The following is a 25,734-nucleotide window of genomic DNA, read 5'->3' as shown; positions in this document are numbered from 1 at the left end:
AGGCTATAAGAAGATTGCCAAGACCCTGAAACTAAGCTGTAGTATGGTGGCCAAGACCATACAGTGGTTTAACAGGACAAGTTCCACTCAGAACAGGCCTCGCCATGGTCGACCAAAGAAGTTGAGTGCACATGCTCAGCGGCATTTCCAGAGGTTGTCTTTGTGAAAAAGACGTATGAGTTCTGCCAGCATTGCTGCAGAGGTTGAAGGAGGGGGGAGGACAGCCTTTCAGTGCTCAGAGCATATGCAGCAGTTGGACTTCATGGCTGTCATCCCAGAAAGAACCTTCTTCTAAAGTTGATACACAAGAAAGGCCGCAAACGGTTTGCTCAAGACAAGTAGGTTACTGGAGCCATGTCCTGTGGTCCGATGAGACAAAGATAAACGTATTTGGTTCAGATGGTGTCAAACGTGTGTGGCGGCAACCAGGTGAGGAGTACAAAGACAAGTGTGTCTTGCCTACAGTCAAGCATGGTGGTGAGAGTGTCATGGTCTGGGGCTGCATGAGTGCTGCCGCCACTGGGAAGCTACAGTTCATTGAGGGAATCATGAATGCCAACATGTACTGTGACATACTGAAGCAGGGCATGATCCTCTCCCTTTGGAGACTGGGCCGCAAGGCAGAAGTCCAACATGATAACAACCTCAAACAAACCTCCAAGACGACCACTGCCTTGCTAAAGAAGCTGAGGGTAAAGGTGATGGCCTGGTTAAGCATGTCTCCAGACCTATACCTTATTAAGCATCTGTGGCGCATCCTCAATTGGAAGGTGGAGGAGTGCAAGGTCTCTAACATCCACCAGCTCCACAATGTCATCATGGAGGAGTGAAAGAGGACTCCAGTGGCAGCCTGTGAGGCTCTGGTGATGCTCAAGAGGGTTAAGGCATGCTGGAAAATAATGGTGGCCACACAAAATATTGAAACTTTGGTCCCAATTTGGACATTTTCACTTAGGGGTTTACTCACTTTTGTTGCCAGCGGTTTAGACATTAATGGCTGTGTGTTGTTATTTTGAGGGGACAGCAAATGTACACTGTTATACAAGCTGTACACTCACTACTTTACATTGTAGCAAAGTGTAATTTTTTTCAGTGTTGTCACATGAAAAGATATAATAAAATATTTACAAAAATTTGAGGGGTGTACTCACTTTTGTGAGACACTGTATAACCCCTTCCTAACCAGGCCAATACTTAGCTTTCAGCGCTCTCACACTTTGCACGGTCATGCAACACTGTACCCATATTAATTTTTTATAATTTTTTTCACACAAATATAGCTTTCTTTTGGTGGTATTTAATCATCACTGGGTTTTTTATTTATTTTTTAACAAAGAAAACAAACACATTTTTTAAAAATAAAAAGGGTTTCATATTTTGTTCTAAACTTTTGCAAACAGGTAATGTTTCTCCTTCGTTGATGGGCACTGATAGGCTGCACTGATGGGTGAAACTGATGGGCACCAATAGGTGGCACTTCTATTTACTTCCATGATCAGCTGTCATTGGCCCTTTACCCCGATCATCCAAGTCCCAAGGACTTGGCGATCACAGAGCATGCCCCAGGGAGGCAACTGGAGGACATCGATGTACACCCTTCCGGCATTTTTATCCTATGCTGTAGCTATAGCACGGGTGTCAAGTGGTTTATACTTGTGAGCAGTTAACGAAAAGGATCTAGTCCCTAGTTAATATAATTACAATGATAACACACCAAAAGCAAAATAAAAGGACTTACTTTCTCCAGGAACATCCAGAGTAGAGGCAGAGTGTCCTTTCCATCCTTCTGCTGGACGGCATGTAGAATATATTCAATTGAGATCCGTTCTCTGCAGCTCCATATCCTAGAGCTATACACGTTACTGTCCTGTAAGTCCATCTTCTCTCCACTTAAAAGAGGGTCACCATACACCACCTTCACTATAGGATTTGAACTAATTCTCTCATCATCACGGATGTAATTGTTCACAGCAATAAGGTCCTTGTCTAAGCTCTGAAAGCATAAACATTTTTTGGGGGAAATTCAGCAATGTATACTGTCTTCTTCTGGATACTTTACACAACATTTAACCAATTCTCTGTCAAAGCTCATGTTGGTTACCCTTGTTGTTCCAGTCATATTTTTGTTTTTTTCACATCAAAACACACTGTAGAGACACCAATATTCATAAGCTCCTCTGACCATATATTTTTTGAAAGCTGACATTCAATGTATTAGAAGATCCCCCGTAGATATCTACCCTCTAAAATATTCTTACAATATTGTCACTGAACTTATAGTTTAAAAAATACTACATAAAATCTGCTATTATCAAACAATCTCAACTACAAAATTTATATTAAATGTAAAATATGAAATTGTGTAAAGTCAGTTAATACATACATTTAGATTTAAAGTAATTCCATTTTTTTTTTCTCATTAACTACTTGCCGCCCACACCACAGTATATTTACTGCGGGCAGGTGGCACGGGCAGTCTGGTTTACGTGCATGTACATCATTAAGCCTGTTCTGGGTTAGGGGCACACAGCACGCCACTCCCAGACACGTTAGCTGGCCACCTTTAGCGGTCGGGGGTCATGTAATTGCATAGCATATCACAATGTCAACAAAGCTATCATGAATGAATTTCATTCATAACAGCTATGTTTCCTATAGAGTGGGGGTCGGCAGCCTATCATTCGCAATCTACCTGTAGATTTCTCTGCAATCTGACAGGTATATTGTGACCCGACCAGCTGCCAGCTCCAGCCCGCACCTGCCAACTTGCAGATCAGACCAGACTGTAAAGCTGAGGGAAACACTAAGAAAGTGGCGGGGTGGGGAAGGGCAGGGCTAGACAGGCATGAGATAGACAGTCTGTGCTTAGAGTGTCTAGTGGGGAAAATGCTGCAATAGAAGTAACTGAAGCACTTCCTCTATACTAATGTTAACATATGCATGAGCTAAACAAACAATAATAAACAAATCATTATTCATGAATTTTCAATGTGTGGAAAGTTGAAGATTTGTGAACTATATTTGTTAATTTGTTTACAGTATGTTTAGCTCATGCATATGTTAACACTGGTATTGAGGAAGCACTGTCACCCCTAAAAATTTGTGGGCATTTATGTTCACAGTTAACAAGGTGATTTTATCACTTTTAGGACAGCAGCTACTATTCTTCCTTTGATTTTTGTACCCGTTTTTGTACCGAATGCTAGCGAGGGTACTCTTTTTATACAGGTAACTGAAGGCTGGAGGTGAAAAGGCAGCAGGAGGTCGGATCCAGGAAGCAGCAGGCTGTAATAACAGATCCTCAGTGTGTACTTGGCAGTACTATGTAAGGCTGCTGCTGCTTGCAATGCACATGTGTGTACCTGCTAGCCATCAACATTTATTCTGCACTATAATGGCAGCTGCCTGAGAATAGGAAACAGTTAATGATCAGGCACTATATCACTATTTAAGATATTTAAACGAACAGCGCCACACATACCTCTATTTTTTTCTCAAAAACCCCCAAGAAAAAAACAAGAAGAGTAAATGGACCCGAGCAGACAGTTGACAGCAGAAGCACTTTGTAGATCAGAAGAGGCTCAAATAGCCACCTGTCTAAAAAGGGTTTTGAAAACAAACAGATAAACTGGTGCTTGCCCGGCGACCCTTGAGAAGGACCAATGCTAGAATCTTGGGAGAATGGATTCAGGTAGAGAAAAGGGACTTGTTTGTCAAAGACAGAAACCCTGGAAAATAAGGCAAAGTAACCACCCAGCCAGGTGGAAGAGGGAAGGATTCTATAGAGGTACTGCCCTGTGAGGAAACAAAAGTCAGTTGACAAGGTGACTGGAAGCCACAGATGTGCATTATCCCATGAGATGAATCATAACTGTCCTGCTTTCCATTTAAATCCATATCTTCATAAAACGATTATAACATTCAAATGTCAATGTGCAAAAGTGACCAGTGCAACAAATCAAAACTCTGAAACATATAAACCAGCCTTTCTCAACCTTTTCAACACAGTGGAACCCTTAAAATAGTTCTCCGGTCTCGGGGAACCCCTGCTAAAAAATACACATGTGCAACTCGTAATACAATAGTGTAATGGTCAGTGGGAAGAATTGTCCTTACACTTGTGGTCATTGGGAAGAATTACCTCCTTACAGATAGCTAATAAGATCAATGGTGTCAGTGGGAATTTATTTGAGAGCCAGAAATTGCCCAATGCTGAAGGAACCCCTAACAGCCTTTGGAGGAACCCTAGTTGAGAATCACTGATATAAACACTTCAGTCATTAATTACTTCAAGAACGGACACTTTCACCCCTTTTCTGCCCAGCCAAGTTTTCAGTTTTCGTGTGGCAAAATTCTTTCACACTTTGGCAATTACTCAGGCATACAACACTGTACCCATATGAAATTAAGCTTTCTGTACTGTCTTTTTTTTTTTTTTTTGCTACAATACCAAAAATGTAAAAAAGAAAATCCAATAAACTCAATTTTAGTCATACATTTAGTACAAAACGTATTCAGCCACATGTCTTTAGTAAAAAAAAAAAAAAAGTCAAAACGCGTATATTTATTGGTTTGCGCAAAGGTTATAGTGTCTACAAACTAGGGTACATTTTCTGGAATTTACGCAGCTTTAAGTTTATGACTGCCCATCTCATTACAGTACAACCGCCCCCCCCACCCCAAATGATCCCATTTTGGAAAGACACCCCAAGGAAATTGCTGAGAGGCATGTTGAGCCCATTGAATATTTTTTTTGTCACAAGTTGCGGGAAAATGGCAAACTTTTTGTTTTTGCTCAAAGTTGTCACTAAATGATATGGGCATATGTGGAATTACACCCCAAAATACATTCTTCTGCTTCTCCCGAGTACGGGAATACCACATGTGTGGGACTTTTTGGGAGCCTAGTCGTGTACAGGACCATGAAATTCAAGCACCGCTTTCAGGATTTATAAGGGCGTAAAATGGTGATTTCACTTCCTCACTACCTATAACAGTTTCGGAGGCCATGAAATGACAAGATAGCACAAAACCCCCCAAGTGACCCCATTTTGGAAAGAAGACACTTCAAGCTATTTACTGAGAGGCATGTTAAGTCCATGAAATATTTTATATTTTGCCACAAGTTTCAGGAAAATGTATTTATTTATTTTAAACAAAGTTGTCACTAAATGATATATTGTTCAAACATGGCATGGTTATACGTGGAATTACGGGGATACCACATGTGAGGCTTTTTGGGAGCCTAGCCGTGTACAGGACCCCAAAAACCAATCACCACCTAAAGGCTAAGGGTGTAAATTTTTGATTTCACTCCTCACTGCCTATCACAGTTTCGGAGGCCATGAAATTCCTAGGTAGCATAAAACACCCTCCAAATGACCCCATTTTGGAAAGTAGACACCCCAAGGTATTTTCTGAGAAGCATGTTGAGTATTTTGCTTTTTGTCACAAAGTTTTGAAAATTGAAAAAAAAGAAAAATACATTTTTTATTTTTTGAAACAAAAACAAATGAGCTGCAAAATACCCAGGAAGAAGTTAAATTCGGAGACCGTAATAGGTCTCCAATTTCTGGCAAGGATCAACTGGGATTTAGCAGCGATGAACTGACCAGCATACAAATTGCTTTTGTCCACAATAGATCTATAGAGATCTTCCGTGAAAAACAGCGAATAAAAATCAAGTGACGTAAAATCAACTGTTTCCACCTGAATTCCGGGTTGGCCAATGAATGGGGGAAGTACGGGTGCTGCAGAAGTGGTGGGCTCCCAATTCGGATTGGCAAATGTAGCAGGAAGGGCACTATGGGCTAGACGGGCCTGTGTCTTTTTCTTGGTTGCTGCTACACTAGTTGTGCTTGCCACCTCAGCAGCTTGAACTGCACTTATGGGACTCAACACCTCACCACGTGATACTGCATTGCTGGTTTGACTACGACCAGGATGTACTAGGCTGCTGGTGATTGCCAGTTCACCAGGATGAGCGGCACTAGTACTGGCTCTCTGTTCCATACAAGAGACCTGCGGTTCTTGCACCTCAACAACAGCAGAAGAACGGGGTCGGGTACACCTGACCTTGGCAGGGACCACTACTTTGTCATCAGAGCTATCTGTCAGGGAGCTGTTGCTGACTACTGGTTCGTATTCTGAGCCAGAATCGGACAGATGGGTGACTTCCTCTTCACTCTCATCTGTCAGGCTCAGAAACGTGTAGGCCTCTTCATTAGTGTACCTTCGATTGGACATTTTGGCCTCTAAATTTACTGGTACACTAGTGAGACTCAAAGGAAAAAAAAGCACCTGACTATCAGCGACTGCTTGAAGCGCTACCAAAAAAACTGTTAGCCCTTGTACACACGGTCGGAGATGCCGTCGGAATGTTTCCTATCGGACCGTTTTGTCAGATATTCCGACTGTGTGTGGTCTGCATCGGACTGTTTCCGTTGGAATATCCGACAGACCAATTTTTCCAACTTGCCAGTAAAATTTTCCGACAAAATGCTCCGATCGGACATACTCCGATCATGTGTAGCCTACTCCAACGGACAAAGTGCCACGCATGCTCAGATCAAATTCCTAGACCAAAGCTATTGGCTACTAGCCTGAACGTAGTCCCGTCGTAACTAAATAACGTCACCACGTTATGTACAATTGGATTTTCCGACAACTTAGTCTGACGGTGTGTATGTAACATCACTTCTGGACCTCTTACGGAATTAATCCTTCGGAATTACTCCGACAGATTTGGTTGTCGGGATCTCCGACCATGTGTACAAGGGCTTAGCTTTCACAGGGATCAGGCCTGACTCTGCAAATGCTGCAGTTATGTGTTTTGTAAGTGACAGTGATCGATCGATACTGCACTTGGGTGGGCTGGGCAGAGGGGCTAAGCGCAGGTGTTAGCAGGTATCTGGTCTGATCCCACCAACATTGTGTTTTTGGGAACCCTAAACTACTGGGGACACTAGTATAGATCTGATCAGATCAGCTCAGATATTGATCCGTTCAGACACTATACTACTAAGGGAGATGTATGGTGCGTGCATGGGTGTTAGCACTACTGGCACTAATCTGACGCTGCCTTGGGCGATGCAGACCCTAATTGACGCCAAGACCTAACTGTATATCACCCGCCGGGTAATCAGGGGGTTAAACCTTTATTTTGGTAATATACAGCCTATGCCCTGACGCTATAAAAAATAACTAGCTAACCAGCTTCACCCGTGACACTAATATGGTGATCACTGGTGACAGGGGGTGATCAATGGGTTAAACCTTTATTAGGGAGTTTGGGAGGGGGGGGGGGGTCCCTATACCTAGCTGGGCCTACCACTAAGTACCCTAACACAGATTTTTGTAGCAAATGACACCAGTAGCGTGATAAAAAAAAAAAATCTGAACACGGCACTGGGTGACACAGTGACAGGGAGTGAAGGGGGAGATTGGGGGGGTTACAAGTGTGCCTATGTGTACTGCGTCAGTGTAGTGTTGGTACAACTTACTCTAAGATGTCTTCTCTTCTCTCTCTGGAACGGAAAATAATTCCACGAGGGGAGAGGACATCACTTCCCCTGCCTGTGTTTATACTTACACAGGCAGGGGAGGATTTCATTCGTCAGGACCGATCAGCAGGTCCAGGCCAGAAATCATTGGCCTGGGCCTGGGGAATGATTGGTTCTGAAGTGTATCCAATCATCACGGCCGCCGTACAGCTATGACACTTTGCCCAGCCGAGCCAACCTGCCACAGCATAACTGCGGCGGTTGGTCCTGGAACTGGTTAAATAAGCTTTCTTCATCAATTTAGAAAAATAACCCAAATGCATGTATATTATTTAGTCGTCGTAAAAGTTAGAGTCTACAAACTATGGTGAATATATTTGAATATTGATCAGTTGCCTAAATAGATGCACTGATGGCCTAACTCTTTTTTTGGTCCCCTATAATACTAGGACACGACAAACATCCCAAAATAACCCTTTTTGGAAAGTAGACAGTCCAAGGTATTAAGTAAAAGGCATGGCAGGTTTTTTGTAGTTGTCATTTTTTCGTAACAATTTTTTTTTAAGAGATTGCATATAATTCATCATTTAAAAAAAAATTAAACATGTTAAAGTATTTCTGACACACAGCATAGGCATATTTACAATTACACCCCAAAACACATTCTGTTATGCCTCTCAAGCATGGGGATACCAAATGTGTAAGACTTTTTTACAGTCTTGATGCATAGAGGGGCCCAAAATCCAAGCAGCACCTTTGGGCTTTCATAAATTAAGCATCTCATTTCCTGACTACCTATCACATTTTTGGAGCCCACTTTTTTTTTTTTTTTAATGAGGCATACTAAACCTTTTGAAAACTTAATTTTTTGCCACAAGTTTTTGGAAAATGTGGACAAAAAAATGAAGATTTGGTTTTTTTTTTCACACTAAAGTTGTCAATTTAATAGGATATTTATCACACACACACACGGCACATGGGCATACTTAGAATTACAACCCAAAACACATTTGGCTGCTACTCCCGAGTGTGGCGATACCACATGTGAGACTTTTCCAGTGTCTGGACTGATTATGCAACAGACATTGTATCCTGTATATCACACAAATCAACCAATTGTGTTAAAACCGATGAACTGTAAAGGTTGCCTCTTTGTGAATGATCAGAGAAAATAGCTTAGTGTAGTGTTACCTATAGCAGTCCCAGTTCCTATAAGCCAAACAAGCCTAGTCTAATGGTACATGGCTGCCTCCAGGAATGCTATGGTCAGTGGTAAGGAAATACAGGAGGATAAAGAAAGCTAAAATAAAAAGTCCTGTGGTTTCAGGAGTGAAGTTGTCCAGGGATGGCTGTGACTGGTGTCTCGCAGGAAAATATTTAGCAGGATGTGCAGATGGGTTAGTTCAGGCCACAGGCAAACACATAGTGTTTGGAACCACTGATGTTATGACAGTGGTCGCGAGAGCGTGGCGAGGTATGTGTGCCTGTGAGATGTCCATCAGCCACGGCAGTTGGGTTGCCAGAGACGGGTCAGATCACTGGAACAGCAGACCCTTGACTGGGCAGACAGCAGGTGCTTGACAGGCAGCTGGTGCAGGGCCAGCAGGGACCAGGTAGTATGCAGAGCAGGACGGGTGGATGACTAGATGCAACGTCAGATGAGCCAGGTCAGCAACAGATGGTCATATACAGGCATATACAGGCATATAAAGCAGGCGGAGAATGGTACATGCAGAAGTCAGCAATGTAGAATCAGGCAGATGAGCAGAAGGCAGAGCAAATCCAAAGACAGACTAGGGTCAGGCGGGTAGTGTTCAAGCAAAGTCAAGGCAAGCCACGTCGTTAACAGAATTCGGCCCAGGAACAGATACAGGAGCATGGGTACAAGCTGTAGATTAGACAGCACTGGCTAATAGAACTTCTCCAGTTTAAATAGTCCCATTAGTGCCAATATAGGCGATGGGCACGAGTACGCGTGTGCATTTGTGAACGACTATTCACAGGCAAGCGGGCAACTGCACATCTGCGCATGTCTTCAGGCCTTATCTGTACTGTGACTGATGCCTTCCTGACACATTGTCAGGGAATAGGCAAAGGATTGGTCCAGGCAGCACGCTGGTCAATAAACAGGCCAGGGTTAGTACAGGCAACAGGTAGAGGCTACACTGCACTGGTGTGATGGTGATCAGGAACACTGTTGCGGACTTACACTGGTCTGGTGACACTGGGACTGGTGTGGCAATAATCAGAGACACCATTGCTGGCTTACACCGGTGTGGTGACACTGCAACTGGTGTGGCGGTGGGAAGGAACAGCGTTGTTGGTATACACTAATTTAGTGACACACAGACAGGTGTGGTGGTGATCAGGGACACTGTATCTCATGTGGCAAGGATCAGAGACGCTGTAATTGATGCGGTGGTGATTAGAGAAAGTATGACTAGTGTGGCTGTGATTAGGAACACTAACTGGTGTGGCGGGGATTAGGGACAATATGACTGGTGTGGTGGTGATTAGAGATACTGACTAGCAGCACTGGTCTTTTGACATTGTACTGTTGTGGCAGTGATCAGAGAAATGGCTGGCAGCACTGACATACAGTGATATCAGAGCAGCCAGTGACTGTACATGATCACGCCACAGTGGTACGATATCACTATAATGACACTGCACTTGCTCTGGTGACAGTATGTAAAAAAAAAAAATATATTACATTTTAAAAAACATTATAAAATCATTTTAATTATACTACAATTTTGTTTACATACTGTCACCAAAGTAGCGCAACAATTTCACTATAGTGACACTACTATCCTGGGGGGAGGTTGGGTGATCAGGATTTTTTTTTTTACCGTATAATTGTTTTTTTTTACAGTGATGAGAACAGTGATGTCAGTTTAATGGCATCCATTCATAATACCATTGTTTACTATTGTTATCTCTGTCACCGGTCACAGTGCTCACATGGTAAAGGTCCGTTGTGATTGGGGACATTGTTTGTGCAACTGACAAGGTGGCAATAGCCGGTTGCAGGGCAGGACCTGCCAAAGCAAAGAAGATCTTCAAAAAAAGCCTCTAAATGCCTAACAACTGAATCCTAAAAAGAAGAGCATGCCCTCGAAGGAAACAGTAGATCGAATATTTACAGCAAGATGGGCCGGGTCCACAGTGGGAACAGTACATTTCTTTCCTTACATAGGCTAAAAGGCATCAAAATTATCAGGAGAGAATAACCTCTGAGTTGGACTGATCATTATATAAGGCTCAATCAGCTTGTTCCAGAATAGGAAGAGGCTTTCTAAGAAAAGGTTTTTTTTTTTGTGCCTGCAAGAATACATGGCAAATGATCAGTACCAGGTGTATCTATCCAGACACTATAATGCACTGCTTCAACAAATGAGTCCACAGTATCCAGCATGTGTAACTCCACAAAAATCTGGTGGTGAAAAATTTTCTGCAGCCTTTGCTTACAAGTCAATTCACTCCTTTCCTTATGCAAATGGAATAAACTAGGCAGTTCACATTGTAACATCTGAAGATAAAAATACGGAGGATAGGCAGAAGAGTGTTTAGTACCCTCTGATTCCAGAAGTAACGATAACCTTTGAAATGGATCAGGCATAGTGGCAGAGAATTTTGCTTTTGTTAGACAGGCCACAGGTGGCATTGTCTGCAAGGGAGCCTGATTTAGGGGACTGGAGTGCTGTCAGTGTAAGACTTTGTGCCAGAGCAAGGGAATTGCTATCAATCTGAGAGAAAGGTGACACTTCCTCAAGTCCTGCAGCAGATTCCACACTATTTGTTCCATGTGCTCCCACTCCGGTTGTGGACCATGGGAGTTCAGCATGTCCAGAATTAAGTAAACACAATAACTCAGGTACTAAGTTACTGTGACTATGTCTCTGAGGTATTCAGGGAACAGGTGAGAAGGCAAATGATCAATTTGAGTCACTGGCAGAAATGGCGGCTGGAAGTGTGCATTCAGGAGTCTTATTGAGCATACTGTCATCGGCCACAGAGGAACTTCCGGTAGTAAGGTGGAAGAAAGACCACCAATTTTAAAAAGGCAAATGCTATAATAATGTTACCTATAGTGCAAAGTAAGCGAGAAATTAATATTGTAAAAACACTCAAAGTGTAGATTAAACCACATAACCAGTGCCTTCTGCTTGTGTGCCTAACATTGTGGTATGTCTTGTAGGACAAAAAAGACAGTTGTATTGACTACTGCATATCAAATAATAATCCAACAAAATTTGTTTAGCCAGGAACTGGTGTGTAAAGATATAAAGATATCATGTCTTATATTATCTGCATAGCTGGTCCCGTTCTGCATCCAGGATTCCCCTGTCACAGCGGGCATACCCCCAAAGGAGTCTGCAGGGTTTGGGTGCCATAGGAATGGTCCTGTAAAGCACCCTGCAGCTAACGCACTTGTTGCACCGCTTACCAAGGTGAACGCCAAACGCAGGAACCAGTGCCTGAAAAAAACATTACAGGCCAGCGTAGTTGTTCCATGGTCAGTCGAGTGTCAGTCAAAGAAGTAAAACTGGTGAAAATTAGAAAAAAATAAATTCTCCAACAGCAGAACAGTCCATCACCTAAGGGCAGTAGCACAAAACTGAGCCTTATGGAGTGGGTGGGGTTATATGGGTACACTGGGGGGGGGCAGTTCCCAGCAAAATTTGTGTGAGTGTCCAATCTTCCGACAGTAGAGGCATATACCCCTGGTCTACATTTCCTTTAACTATTTACCATTAAACTAAAATAGTTCCACAAAGTTATTCTAAAAATTCTAATGGGTACAAAAATATCAAATGTGTTTATATTAAGAGTCTTGTGTGTCTATATGGATTTTAAGTGTATGTGTATGTTAACATATGTAAGTGTGTACTATACAGATATGTATTTTATAATTTTTTCTTCTACTACATTTCATTTTGTTTTATTTTTTTGTATAAGGGGAGATTTCACATGGCAAATAAATGATCCGTAAGACAACCCTTCTATGCTTAGAAGAGGGGCTGTTGTCTACATTTTCTTTTAGGGCTCACTGACACTAGCAGCAAGGACAGCTACTACTCTAAAAAGCATTCCAAGCCCAAAACACTTTTCAGAGGCGATATGTCACCTCCCCACTTTCTGTTTTCACCCCTAAATGTGGCACCAAATTAATGCAACATGTGATTGTGGGGCGAATGTGACTCACTTGAATGAGTCACATTCGAAGGGGGGAGGGGGACTCTATCTGGGGGTAGAATACCTCTGGAGCAGCAGTTCCAGAGCCAGGAAAGTTGAGCCTGCCTCTGTTCTCCCAAAACGTGGATTTCATTGGTGGCCTGTTGGCTGCCAGATCACATTTGCAGCTCTTGCATTGTGGTTGTCATACTGAACATGACGACCTAATTATAGAGTGGAGCTGTTACCCCATTAAAATTCATGTTGCTTGCATGGAAAAGGTTATTTGCATACAAGAATTCTGATCAAAGAAAAAGCAGGACATAGATTTAAAGAGCTATTAAATCAGCAATGTGCAAATAATCATCCTATCTGGGTTTTTTGGTTCCTTACCACGAGCACAGGCGTAATGACCATTGATGCAAAATGCTTCTCCCAGTTGTTCCTCATTTGTTTGGTTGACCAAACTTCATCAAACTGGACAGGCCCTGCAGATAAGATGTGTAAAGGTTCTGACTAATTTTTATTAATTTTTTAATTACATTTTATTGTGAGAATGCAAATAACAAGAACAAAGGCTGAAACATTTGGTCGGCAAGTTAAATCCAGAAAGACAATATACAATATATTAGTATAAGTTGAGAGAAACCTAGCAGTGCTGGGTCTAGTGGTGTACATTAAGAAACATTTGAATGGATGGTGGTAGATGCAAGCATATTAGGGAAGGGAAGAAGAGGGGAGGCCTCCCTTTTTAGATTAATACCTGTATTTCAATTTAAGAGAGGAATAGAATGTCAAATGGTGGATCATTGGCTAGGAGTCTAAGTAGATACGATTAAGTATGTTGAAAGCATTGCATTATACATTGTGGAGTTTCTACTGGCAAGGTTTCAATGAAAGATTCCCAAAGGCTGAAGAAATGTTGAACCCGTAATTCCTTCTGCAGGGTGGCTTTTTAAAGAGTTCCCCATGAACTAAACATCTCACTCAGATTTTTTTTGTTATATAGAGTGAGGAAGGCAGATCTTTTTTTCCAGGTTCCCTGGCTTTGTTTGTATTTGGGAGAGCCACCTCTCTTCCTGCACCCAGAAAAAAGTGGACATCATGACAGGAAGTGATGGTAAACCTCCATAACAGAGACCTAGATAGCAATAACAACCTGACAGATGCTCTAACCCTATATTTTTGATCTAAAACAAAAGAAAAAAAAATTACTGTAACAGTCCAGTTAGCAACAATGATGGTCAGACTGGTTGCACTGCTGACAGTTGGAAACTTATTGTAAAGCTATTAATAAAGCATACTTACAGTGCCCAGACTGTTGAGGACTCAGCATTTTGTCAAGTATAAGATGTACAACAGTTGTGATGTCATCTGTGCTTTTCCCAAGACTGTTCTTCAGGTATTCCAGATCTTTCGCAATGTGACAGAAAATGAAATTTGTAACATCTTGAACTGGTGGCTTCACAATGCGCATCAGGCTCTGTGACAAAAAAAAAAATAATGCATACAAAAACTATAGAGTCTGCAACTTTGATACTCTATATTTAATTATGAAGCCAGTATAAATGAGAATATTTCAGATGAATGACTATGCTTATTCTCCATGATAAGACAAGTGGAGAAGCACTTCATTAAAAAAAAACAACCTACACAATACACCATCAAGCAGAATCTTCACATTGGCAAGTCCAACCAAACTTCACTGTTTCAAGGACTATCTGGCAGAATCTTCACATCTGACACTACACTCAAGGGTTCCTCTCCCTGTTCCCTACTTTACTACTGTATTCCATCTGGCACATGGAACCACAGCACATGGCAGGGGATGCAGGCATCCAACGATCCTAAGTGTGTCATATGCCAAACACTATGTAGGAGTTAGCACTTAAAGACAGAGGAGTTCTAATGCGACATCCAATGGTGAGATGAAAATTTAAAGGCTGCTATTACAGGGAGCTTTTATTCAATTTATTACGTGATAGTGTCAGTTTAACATTGACTGAAGACAGCTGAGGTGATCTGGTCAGCTTGGAGATATTCCTGTCATAAATTATTCAAAAGCTCTGGAACAGTCCCAAAGCACACAAAGATCATATGGTCCAGATTATGTAAAACTGGTTTGGAACACTTCAGTTTTCGCTTTTTTTTCTCTCCTAGATTTGATTCTACCCATTCTTTACCTCCGTAATATCTCAAAAATGTTCCCCTTTTTAACTAATGAAATCACCAAGCTACTCATTTACTCCCTTGGTATCTCTCGCCTTGACTATTGCAACTCTCTCCTCATAGGCCACCCCTTTTCAGTGTATCATGAATGCTGCTGCCAGAATCATCTACCTTACTAACCGCTCAATGTCTGCCACCCCTCTCTGCCAATCCCTACACTGGCTTTTGGTCTCCCAGCTAATTACATTCAAAATAAATTCAAAATACTAACTACAACATACAAAGCCATTCACAACTCTGCACCGAGCTACATCACCAATCTTATCTCCAAATATCACCCAAACCATCCTCGCCGCTCCTGTCAAGACTTTGTGCTTTCAAGCTCCCTTGTCTCCACCTCCCCTGCTCATCTCCAGGACTTCTCCAGAGCCTTTCCCGTCCCCTGGAACTCTCTACCTCAGTCTGGGTAGCTCCTACTCTGGTTGCCTTCAGGTGATCCCTGAGAACTCATCTCTTCAGGGAAGCCTATAACGCCTCTAACTAATCTCTTATTAGCTCATTCCCCACAGTTACATCCTTTTGTACCACTTGCCCCACCCTATTAGATTGTAAACTCTTCTGAGCAGAGCCCTCTAAACCCTATTGTATTTTATTGTATTGTAACTGTATTGTCTCCTTTTTATATTGTTAAGTGCTCCATAAATGGTTGGGACTATATAAATCCTGTATAATAATAACAATACACAGTGGTCTATAGAAAAAAAAAAGTGTGTTCCGTGTCAATACATCAAAATAAAAAAAAACAGTATGGTAAAAGAGACTGCTGCAACCTTAATATTTAAATACCAAATATATACCCTAATACACTCCAGTTATCAGTGTGGTGTCAATTTTAATATCTACACAAATTTTCAAAAAGCTACTATGCTCAAATAAAATATAAAAAGTGCAAGGTTACTCAAACAAAATGATGATGACAATCTAGAACGTATCAAATAAAGTGCTTATGTGCCAATAGATAAAAATAAAATGCAAAAACAATTGATATAAAAATCTGCTCTATGAAATTAATATAAAAGTTCATAAAAAAGCAGCGTTAAGCAATTCAGATGAAAGTTCATAAAGATCCATAAAATCCCAGTGCCATCTTTATGGAGTACTCCTCTGCTCTTTGGGCAGGATGAGAAAGAAAGAAAGAGGAATAAAGATGCCCAAAGAGGACAGGAGTACCCCATAAAGGTTAAGGTCAGAAAATTTTTTCAGCTGGCATGCAGACACGCATGATCATGTTGACACTTGGGCATCTTTATTCTTCTCACTTTCTTTCTCATCCTTCTGTTCCAGATCATAAAAAGGCAACATTCTCCAGTAATACATGCATCCTAAGCAGGCGGTGCAAGAAAGTGGTGGAGCCATTGTGAAAGCCATCTATTGGGGAATCAAGCTGCTGCAGTTGATGAGCCGGGTTGCTGCACAAAGGGTTTCTTCTCATGCTGGTTTTAACCTCTTATAGCCTGGAGGTTAACAACTTCTGGTAAGAAGTGAGCGCAGGTGGCGGTGGAAGTACATGTGGAGGTGTACTGTAGCACCCTTGAGTGGAGCTGGAGATGTATCTTGAAGTAACAGATTCCACAAGCACAGCTTTATAAATGGTATTCTATGGGTCTTTATGAAATTTCAAAGGAACTGTTTAACACAGCTTTTTTATGAACCTTTATATGAATTGCTTAGCATAAATGTTTATATGAATAGTTTCTGCACTTTTTTATTATTATTTTTATTTATTGACACATGAGCCCTTCTTTTGATATGTTATTGATTAATTAATTTGTTAAACCTTGCACTTTTTATATTTTATTTGAGAATAGTAGCACTTTGAAAATTTGTGTATATATTTAAAGGGACGAAGCACCAATAATTGGAGTGCAAACACAGTAGTAGAAATAGGTTCTGGCAAATAAGACTGGGCCTCCTGGTTGAACTTGTCTGAAAGAAAAGATTCTCCATTTAATATTCTAACATTATCAACAGTTAAAAAGGCAGCCTTATTGATTGCTTTGTGCAAAAAACGAAAGGGCTTCCTTCAGAGTTAGACACTTGCATAAGGCCCATTATATCATCATCTGTAGGCAGCTTCAAATCTTGCCACAGACATAAAGGAACATTTAGACAGGCAGGCCTGTATGACTAAAATCTGAAGGACAGCGTTAGATCCAGATTGAGACAAACATTCTGGAGTCTTTATACTTATTTTGTGGAGCAGGAACAACCATGCCATCATGGTTGGTGGGGCTTATATCAACAGCCATGTTTTCTAGTACATACAGTCACTACTTTCACCCGAAGATATTGCATCCAGAAGCATCTACAGGTAACTATAGACATGAAAATGTCATTATGACCACGCTTAAAATAATATCTCAGCATACCTGATTATCCTCTTCTGATCCCAGAAGCATTGCCAGATGTGTTATCATTCTTAGTAAAATAAAGGCAGGGGCTGGTATATCTCGGTCTGGAGCCAAAGCTGGGCCTTGACGATTCGGGTCCCCCAATACATGTCCAGTCTGTGTTCTGTCTACATCCTGCCTGTTATAAAAGAAGTAATTGTTTAAGATAAAAAAGATAATGTAGTTAGGATAATTTTACTACAAGGAGTTAAAGAGCAATGGCTCTAGGCCCAGCAACTGGCGCATAAAGGCACTATATGTGAAGACAGAAAAAAAAGCAATATTTTAGTGTTTAGTTTAGTTTACTGTTTTCAAGCTGAACTCTAAAAAGAATACAATTTAATACAGCTATGTATTCATGTATTTTTAAATACATTTCAATACATTTTTAAATACAATGAGAGACAGAATCTGTCCAATTAGCTTCTGGTGATCCCTTGTACTGAGGAATAGGTATAGGGAAACACGGAACTGTAAGCCATTAAGGCTATACTATGCTTCACAGTATTGTTAGCCTAACAAAGGCAGCACTGTGGGGATTATTCTTCAGTTCGTCAAATCTGGAGGTGGGTCAGTGCCAAAGCTATATCGATTAAGTTCAAGGGATAAAAGCAAGATCAGTGAGCTGGCAGAGGTGCCTTAATCACCTACTATCTAACACAATTCCTTCAATATATATTTAGCTCCTTGCCTGGCGTTCAGCTTTAAAGAACAGTAATTTGGCTACTTATGAGACTCATTTTATGAGGTGGTCACATTGATGCTAGATTGGTAATTTTTAGTTAGTAATCATAATAACTGAAGCACAGCAAAGTATCATTATAGAAACATGGAAAAAAAACAAAAAAAAAACATACTGAATCCTCTGGAATCCCTGAACGGCTGCATGGTTTTGGCCTCCAACATTGACACCACAATCCGGGCATTGACCGATCTGCATTGGCTGACCACACTGTTTAGAAATGACAAAGAATTATAAAAGCATCTTGTGTGGAAAAAAATATATATTTAGTTGCAAAATATGAAAATCTGATGTTCTAAGAGGGTTCCTTTTCTGAAAGGATTAGAAAGATCACAAAATCTCTCCAATAAATTGCCCTTAATTTTATTAAGCTTCCTTTCGACATTTCCTTCCTTTATACTTAGCGTGGTGTTGCAGATTAAAAAAAAAGTATTAGTAGTATTATTCACATATGGAGCAGTAGGCTGGCAAGTTTTAGTTTAGGGGGAAGTACAAGTGGTCTAAGCTGTAAATCCATAACAGATTCATACAGTAACAGCTGCTTGTCTCCTGCCAAGTCTGACAGCCTATCTGCCATCTCACTTGTCTGATCCCTGCTGAAGTTCCGGCTTCCTGTTCGTGAGTTCTTGGCTTCTACTGGTACAGACTTCTGGACTGATCATAGGTACTCTTACCCCTGCCGTGCTCCTGAGCCTGCTGTCCCACTATCAGTGGCTCACGAGCCGGAGCTGTACAAGAGGCCTTCTTCTACACGTCAGGCTCACCTGCCAGGTATGTGACACCAGAAATTCTCCCAGGAGGAGGAAGGCAGTGATCAACCTGCCAGTTTCCCTGCGGGAACATTGAGCCTGTAGTAACAAGCTGAGAGCTCTCAGATCCAAAATGGGTTGGACTCGTTTGTTTGGCAGGAACAATTAAAAGTTTCAAGTAGAAACCTTGAAAGTGTTCTCTTGGTAAAACTGTGATCACCCTTTAAGCTAAAAGTTGGGGGACAGCAGCAAGAGCCCATCACTTGGAAGAAACCTTGGAACCAGGCTTGGCTGGTTTGGAGGACCATTGCTTCTTATAAAAATATGATCCTGCCTTAGATTTGAAATTGGAAGCTGGAGATGGACAAAATAAACCTTTCCTAGCCTTGGGATTAGAAGTCCTACTGGTGGAGCAAGATTTGTTTTTCTGGGGAGAAGAGTATTTTTACCCCCTGTAATCTACTTAATGTAATGTAATTATCCAAGGAGGGACCAAACAGGAATTTAAATGGTCAGCTGAGCTTCCAACCAAAAATCAGTTACCCTGAGTAGACTGAGCCTGGAGTTGTAACCAACTATGGCCCGAGGCATTCATTAGAATGAAAGTAGGATCTTGGGCCACGTGTGTAATCCAGACAGCACTGGTCTGACAAACAGCCATAAAGGCAACTGCAGGATGCATGGTGAGGCCCAGCGCAGAAAAGAGAGCTTTAAAAAGGGTATCTAACTACTTGCAGAACTTAATTGTATCTGAGTACCACATACTGAAAACACTATTTAATTCATTTTTGTTTTCAACCACTTTTATTGTTTTAAGAGAACATAAAGAATTACAACAATTCAAATAAACCAGAGGCCTGGGTACCTGGATAAGGCATGGTAAATTATGAAAATATTTGCAAAACAAAATACAATACGCAATGTCATAAAATACATCCCTCCATGTTCTCCATGCTTTATTTTGTTGTCTGAAAAACTGCCTCCTAAGCAATTTAAGCTGTGGCCATCTTAAATAGGGGCAGATTTCAGCAACTCAAGCGCTAAACAACAGCATACAGTGCTAATAAGTATCCTTCAGTTTGGGCAAAATCAATGTTACAAGCGCGTCATCCTGATTTGATTCCTCAGAACAAAGTGTGAACCCTACTATCTAAGGCCTTGAGAAAGCTAGAAATTCTGCTCAAGGTACCAGACAATGTGGCAGAAAATCCCTCTCAATAGAATAAGAAAAGCTAGCTTGGCAGATGTGCCATCATAATGGCCAGAAAAAGGCAGCGTTAATCAGATTGGGGAAAACCATCAGAGTAAAGGGTACTCGGGCACTAAGGATAAACTACCACCCCTGGCAGAGCCAAGAGCTGTGCCTGACCTCGCAAGTCTACATGACCCTTTTCTTCCCTTGCACTTGAGATCTGACATAAATATATTTATAATTATATAATATTGACCCCCCCCCCCCCCCCCAAGGGGTATACATGACCTCTACTGCTGTGGAGAGGGAGGAGCATGCCAAAGGGTAAAGCACATGTAGGCCACTGTGAACCCAGGAAGTATGGAGAAAACTGCTATAATGTGCCACTATAAGAGACTCACGAGATGTTGCTGGTCCAAAGTCACACCCCCCCCCCCCCCCCCCCCCCAGCTGGAATAACCAAATTCCAAGTCAGAGAAAAAGATCTGCACTAGAAGCAGGAATTGGTGTGCATTCATGTGCTTTACACAATCCCCACAACAACTGTGTACAGCCAACTCATCCATTCACCTCAATGCGTGGCTGTACATGGCAACAACAGGTCCTGAGGAAGGAACTCTGCACGCTGTACAGCCCATGTACAGCTGTGTGTGTGTGAAGTCTAAGACTAAGACCTTCATAAATGTAGCAATGCATGACAATCAATAAGAAATATTATTATTCTGATAACACTAAATTGCTTCTGACCAGATCAGGTGGTTATCCCCCAAACTTGTCAACTATGTGCCTAGAAATCTGCACTGTTTTACCTTAAATTATTATACATGCTCTATATTCTTCCAGTCTCTTTTTTTTGCAGCTATTGTCTGTGTGTTTAATAAGTGGGAAGGAAGCAGTGTCAAATCTATTAGGTGGTCCTGGAGAATCAGCTGCATCTCCTCCCCAATTAATCTACCCTGCCACTACTATTGGAGTAAACACATTCATTTGTGGGTGGCTCATTGTTCATAGTGCTGTGTTGGTCTTGCATTCTTTTGAGGTTTGACATTTTGCTAGGGTTCATCGTCACTTGTATTCATACTCTTATTAGTAAGAAAATACACCAGACAAAGTAATATTTTTCAAAAATGTAATATGTGCAAAGTTATGTCAGGCTTAGCTTACCTCTCCGATGGCACAGTAGTGGCCATTGGGACAAACTGTAAGAAGAGAAAGTAACATGTTTATACACTTAAAGTAGATCTGCAGATGTAAAAAAAAAAAAAAAAGTTTGTTTTTTAAATCTAGTATTTATGTATTTACTAAATTGTACTATCTGGCATCATGTCTACTTCCACTAGGGTTGCCACCTGTTCCATATACTAGGACATTGTTTTGGATTTTAGGCATGCTGTTTCCTATATTGATTCAATATGAGGTGCTCCATATGTCTAAGGATGAGCTCAGGTGTGTTCACACGTCCACGTGCCTGTGCCCACTCTGCAGCACTAATCACAGGTAGTGAGACATTACCTGATCTGTGCAGCTGCGGATCGGAAAATGTCTCACTGCCTGTGATTAACGCTCTGTGTCAGCTTCCTGGCGGCGTGGGCACGTGGACTTGCAAACACGCCTGAGCTCATCCTTACATATTTCTACATTTGCACGGCCATCCTCTGTCTCCTCAGCCAGTGGACACTGCGGTGGCCTGTAACAGGGTGTGCTGCCTATTCATCACTGTGACAGACCATTCCTGAGCACCATGCACTCTGTACAAAAATGCACGTACCCCTAGCATCAGGTGACTAATGGCTGAAAGACAGAAGATCTTCGGGGGGTGCTGGAGGTGGGCTAGTATAGTACTGGGAAGACCATCTTCATCAGGTGACGGCATGGTATCTTTGGTGCTGTGCCATACATTGCAGCTGGCTGACTGTACTGGTATGCTTCCTTTTGTGTGACTGGCATGTGTCATGCATCCTAATTGTACCACCTTTGCTATACTTACCTGCTGTCGCCGTACCTGCATACCTTCATTTTATGTAACTGGCATAGCTCTGACCCCAAATATGCCATCAATATAATACAAGCTGGCTGTCCCTAAACTGGCATGTGTCGATTTGTGTGACAGGCATCACTCTTGCCCTCATTGTGCCACTTCTGTAAGCGGTCTCTATATTGACATGCCTGCTTTTGTATTACTGGTATGGCTTTCATCAATAGCAACTGTACTGACATGTTTCTTAAATGATTGGCATGGCTTTCCCATTCACTATGCCACCTCCACTATGCATGTTGGCTGACCCTGTAGTGACCTGCTTCTTTTTTGTAAAGGGAATGTCTTTTACCTTCACTATACCACATGTCATATATGTTGGCTGCCCCTGGACTGGAACAGCTTTCACCCAGACTATGCCATCTCCTCCATGCATGCTAGATGCTCCTCTACTGACACGTTTCCTTCTTTGTGAAGGGCATGTCTTTCACCCACACTATTCCACCTCTGCCAGCTAACTCAGTGCTACTATGCTTCCTTACTCTGATGTGGAAGGGGCTTATAATGTTATGGGGAGATTCCCCCTGCAATGCCATAGAGAGGCTATTAGCCCTGATTCTACTCTGCCACATATCCCTTAGGATTGCCACACTTGTTCTGGCAAATAACTTCCACCTTTTGCAGCTTCCTGCACAGTAGGACTCAGACTGGGAGCCAACCGGCCGGGGTGGGCGGGACCCAGCAGCTATCAAACACCAGCCAATGGAATCTGGGCGCGCCGCTACGTGTATGTGGCCCCGCCCCTTTTCTTAAGCAGCCCAATCGTTGGCCGGTGTTTGATAGCTGCTGAGTCCCGTCCACCCGGCCAGTCCCGCCCACCCCGACATCAAGCTCAAATCTGACATATTCGCCTCTGTTACTTTTCAGTTTCACAGCCCCAGCTGGGTACCGCCCATTCCGACATTAAGCTCAATTTTGACAGCTCCTCTGTTACATTTCAGTAACAGAGTGCTCCATGTGAAACCTGCCAGTGCCACCTGCCAGTGCCAACCAGTGGCATCTGCCAGTGCCAACCAGTGCCACCGCCAATCAGTGCCACCTGCCACCGCCAATCAGTGCCACCTGCCAGTGTCACCTGCCGACACCAATCAGTGCCACCGCCAATACCACCTGCAACCACCAACCAGTGCCACCTGCCACCACCAACCAGTGCCACCGTCAGTGCCACCTGCCAGTACCACCATCAGTGCCACCTGCCAGTGCCATCTGCCGCCAATCAGTGCCACCTGCCACCGACAACCAGTGCCACCTGCCACTACCAGTGCAACCTGCCACCACCAACCAGTACCACCGCCAATCAGTGCCACCTGCCAGTGCCACCACCAACTAGTGCCACCGCCAACCAGTGCCACCTGCCAACACCAACCAGTGCCACCTGCCAACACCAACCAGTGCCACCGCCAATAATTGCCATCTGCCAGTGACAACTAGTGCCACCGCCAACCAGGGCCACCTGCCACTTCCAAACCAGTGCCACCTGCCAATCAGTGCCACGTGCCAGTGCCAATAGTGCCACCTGCCAGTTCCAAACCAGTGTCACCTGCCAATGCCAACTAGTGTCACCCGCCAATGCCATCTGGCAGTTCCACGTGCCTGCCAGTGCCACCGCCAATCAGTGCCATCTGCCACCACCAATCAGTGCCACCTGCCAGTGCCACCACCAACCAGTGCCACCTGCCAACACCAACCAGTGCCACCACCAGTGTCATCTGCCAGTGACAACTAGTGCCACTGCCAACCAGGGTCACCTGCCATCACCAACCAGGGCCACCTGCCACTTCCAAACCAGTGCCACCTGCCAAGCAGTGCCACCTGCCAGTGCCAATAGTGCCACCTGCCAGTTCCAAACCAGTGTCACCTGCCAGTTCCAAACCAGTGTCACCTGCCAATGCCAACCAGTGTCACCTGCCGGTGCCATCTGGCAGTTTCACGTGCCTGCCAGTGGCAACCAGTGCCACCTGCCAGTGCCAGCCAGTTCCATCTGTTGCCAGCCTTACTCTTTCTGGTCAGCCCATAACCCTGATGTAACAGCGTTTCAATGGAGTTATTGACTGGGTGCTTCATTGTGAGTTAGGGATAGGGGGTGAAAATGAGTGGCCTTACCCCAGGAGCTGACAATCCATACCACTCTAAAAAAAAAAAAAAAAAAACTGGCTCCTTACTTTTTTAACTGGCTCCTAAATTCAAAGCAAATTTGTCAACCCAACCCCTGCTTTAATCCCATATACAATATATTAATAAAATTACGTTTTAATCTATGAATGTATACAGCATTTTCCCTTTAAAAACAGAGTGGAATTTGGCTGATTGTTCAAGAGCAGGATAGTTTACACAATTTCCAGGATTGTCTTTCAAATATTGTTCATGCATTCCTCCGAAATTAAACATTACTTCAATGTTTGACGACAATCTTGACAACCAATTATAATATGCTGTATAAATAATTCTAGATATACCATTCCTCCTATTTTCACCTGAAGTGAATTTGGTCTTGACAACTGATTATAATATGCTGTATGAATAATACCAGATACACGATTCCTCTTAAGCGCAAACAGATGTCATAAAATCTGATTTGAACTTTATCTCTCCTGGGGCTTTTCCCTGGGAGGAAGCATATGTGTATTCCAGAAAAACTACTACTGCTGGGCCTCAGAAGGTCTGAAGGAAACTTGCCTGTGGAAGAGTGAAATGCCAAAATTTTCTGTTCAAGAACTGACTGCTCTCATAGGGTCATTGATTTACTGGCTGCCCCTTCTTCAGCATTCATTTTGAGGCTGCTACTAAAGGACCAAATATTGCTAGGAGAAGATATTCAGCAAACTACCCTTTAAGTCTGTTCCTTGGTTATCCTGCCCCCAGAAGTGCTCCTACTTGCACTTTTGTTCAAGACCTGCAATAAATCTTAAGACATTTATTGAAGGCTGAATTACATAGTTACATGGTTAGTAAGGTTGAATAAAGATGCCAGTCCAACCTGACTAAGTAAGTGTCTACAATTGTTCCGATCCCTGTACATTGCCCACTCACATCGGCCCCTACCCTCAAGGAGCCCACAATCCAAGGTCCCCATTCATATACCAGGGCCAATTTTGGACAGAAGTCAATTAACCTCCCTGCATGTCTTTGGAGTGTGGGAGGAAACCGGAGTACCTGGAGGAAACCCACACAGGCACAGAGAGAACATGCAAACTCCAGGCAGGTAGTGGTGGTGGTTGGGATTCAAACCAGCGACCCTTTTTACTGCTAGGTGAGAGTGCTACCCACTACACCACTGTGCTGCCCAATATAAAGCCGCCCCTTTATATGGGTACATATGCTCGTCCACCCGATATCTGCATCACTGGAGACAGGTGTACATGCTAATAACATACGTCTCATGCATCCAGATTATAGGCTCCAACATGCTCCATCATTGGGGGGGAGAGAAGTGCCTATTAAGGTGTTTTTTACTAAAACAGGAGAGTGCATAATCTAGAGAAGCTGTGCATAGAAACCAATCGGCTTCCAAGCTGCTTGTTTGACCCAACTGATTTTTCAGGGATCCATACATTGAGGTGTGCGGTTAGTACTTACTATCGGTGGAGGCTGTCACTGGTTTGAACGTTCACCTTGCCTGTAATTTATATGGACACTTGATGGGGCTCTCTTATGGACTTTTATATGTTTTTCTTTTATTGTTTGTGTTTGTTTATGGGCTGCACTGTTTTTATTATA

At 42.6% G+C, this 25,734-nt stretch overlaps 1 protein-coding gene across 4 annotated transcripts in view; it reads right to left on the bottom strand.

Moving 5' to 3' along the window:
• LOC143964534 (E3 ubiquitin-protein ligase RNF213-like) overlaps positions 1-25,734 on the bottom strand; it is a 582,447-nt gene that overhangs the window by 29,201 nt on the left and 527,512 nt on the right. For all 4 annotated transcript variants that reach the window (XM_077474318.1, XM_077474320.1, XM_077474317.1 and 1 more), the window contains exons 53-58: positions 21,147-21,181; positions 18,157-18,251; positions 17,279-17,438; positions 13,989-14,163; positions 13,074-13,168; positions 1,739-1,993 (exon numbers count right to left, since the gene is read on the bottom strand). In XM_077474318.1, coding sequence (XP_077330444.1) covers positions 1,739-1,993; positions 13,074-13,168; positions 13,989-14,163; positions 17,279-17,438; positions 18,157-18,251; positions 21,147-21,181 — 815 coding nt within the window. The remainder of the gene's footprint in view (positions 1-1,738; positions 1,994-13,073; positions 13,169-13,988; positions 14,164-17,278; positions 17,439-18,156; positions 18,252-21,146; positions 21,182-25,734) is intronic.

This window comes from Lithobates pipiens, unplaced genomic scaffold, assembly GCF_037356315.1.
Source record: "Lithobates pipiens isolate NorthernLeopardFrog02 unplaced genomic scaffold, aLitPip1_a1.2 Scaffold_8, whole genome shotgun sequence".
In the NCBI taxonomy this organism is placed as follows: domain Eukaryota; kingdom Metazoa; phylum Chordata; class Amphibia; order Anura; family Ranidae; genus Lithobates; species Lithobates pipiens.
Note: the sequence above shows the minus strand (reverse complement) of the source record. Positions and strands in the feature narration are given on the sequence as shown.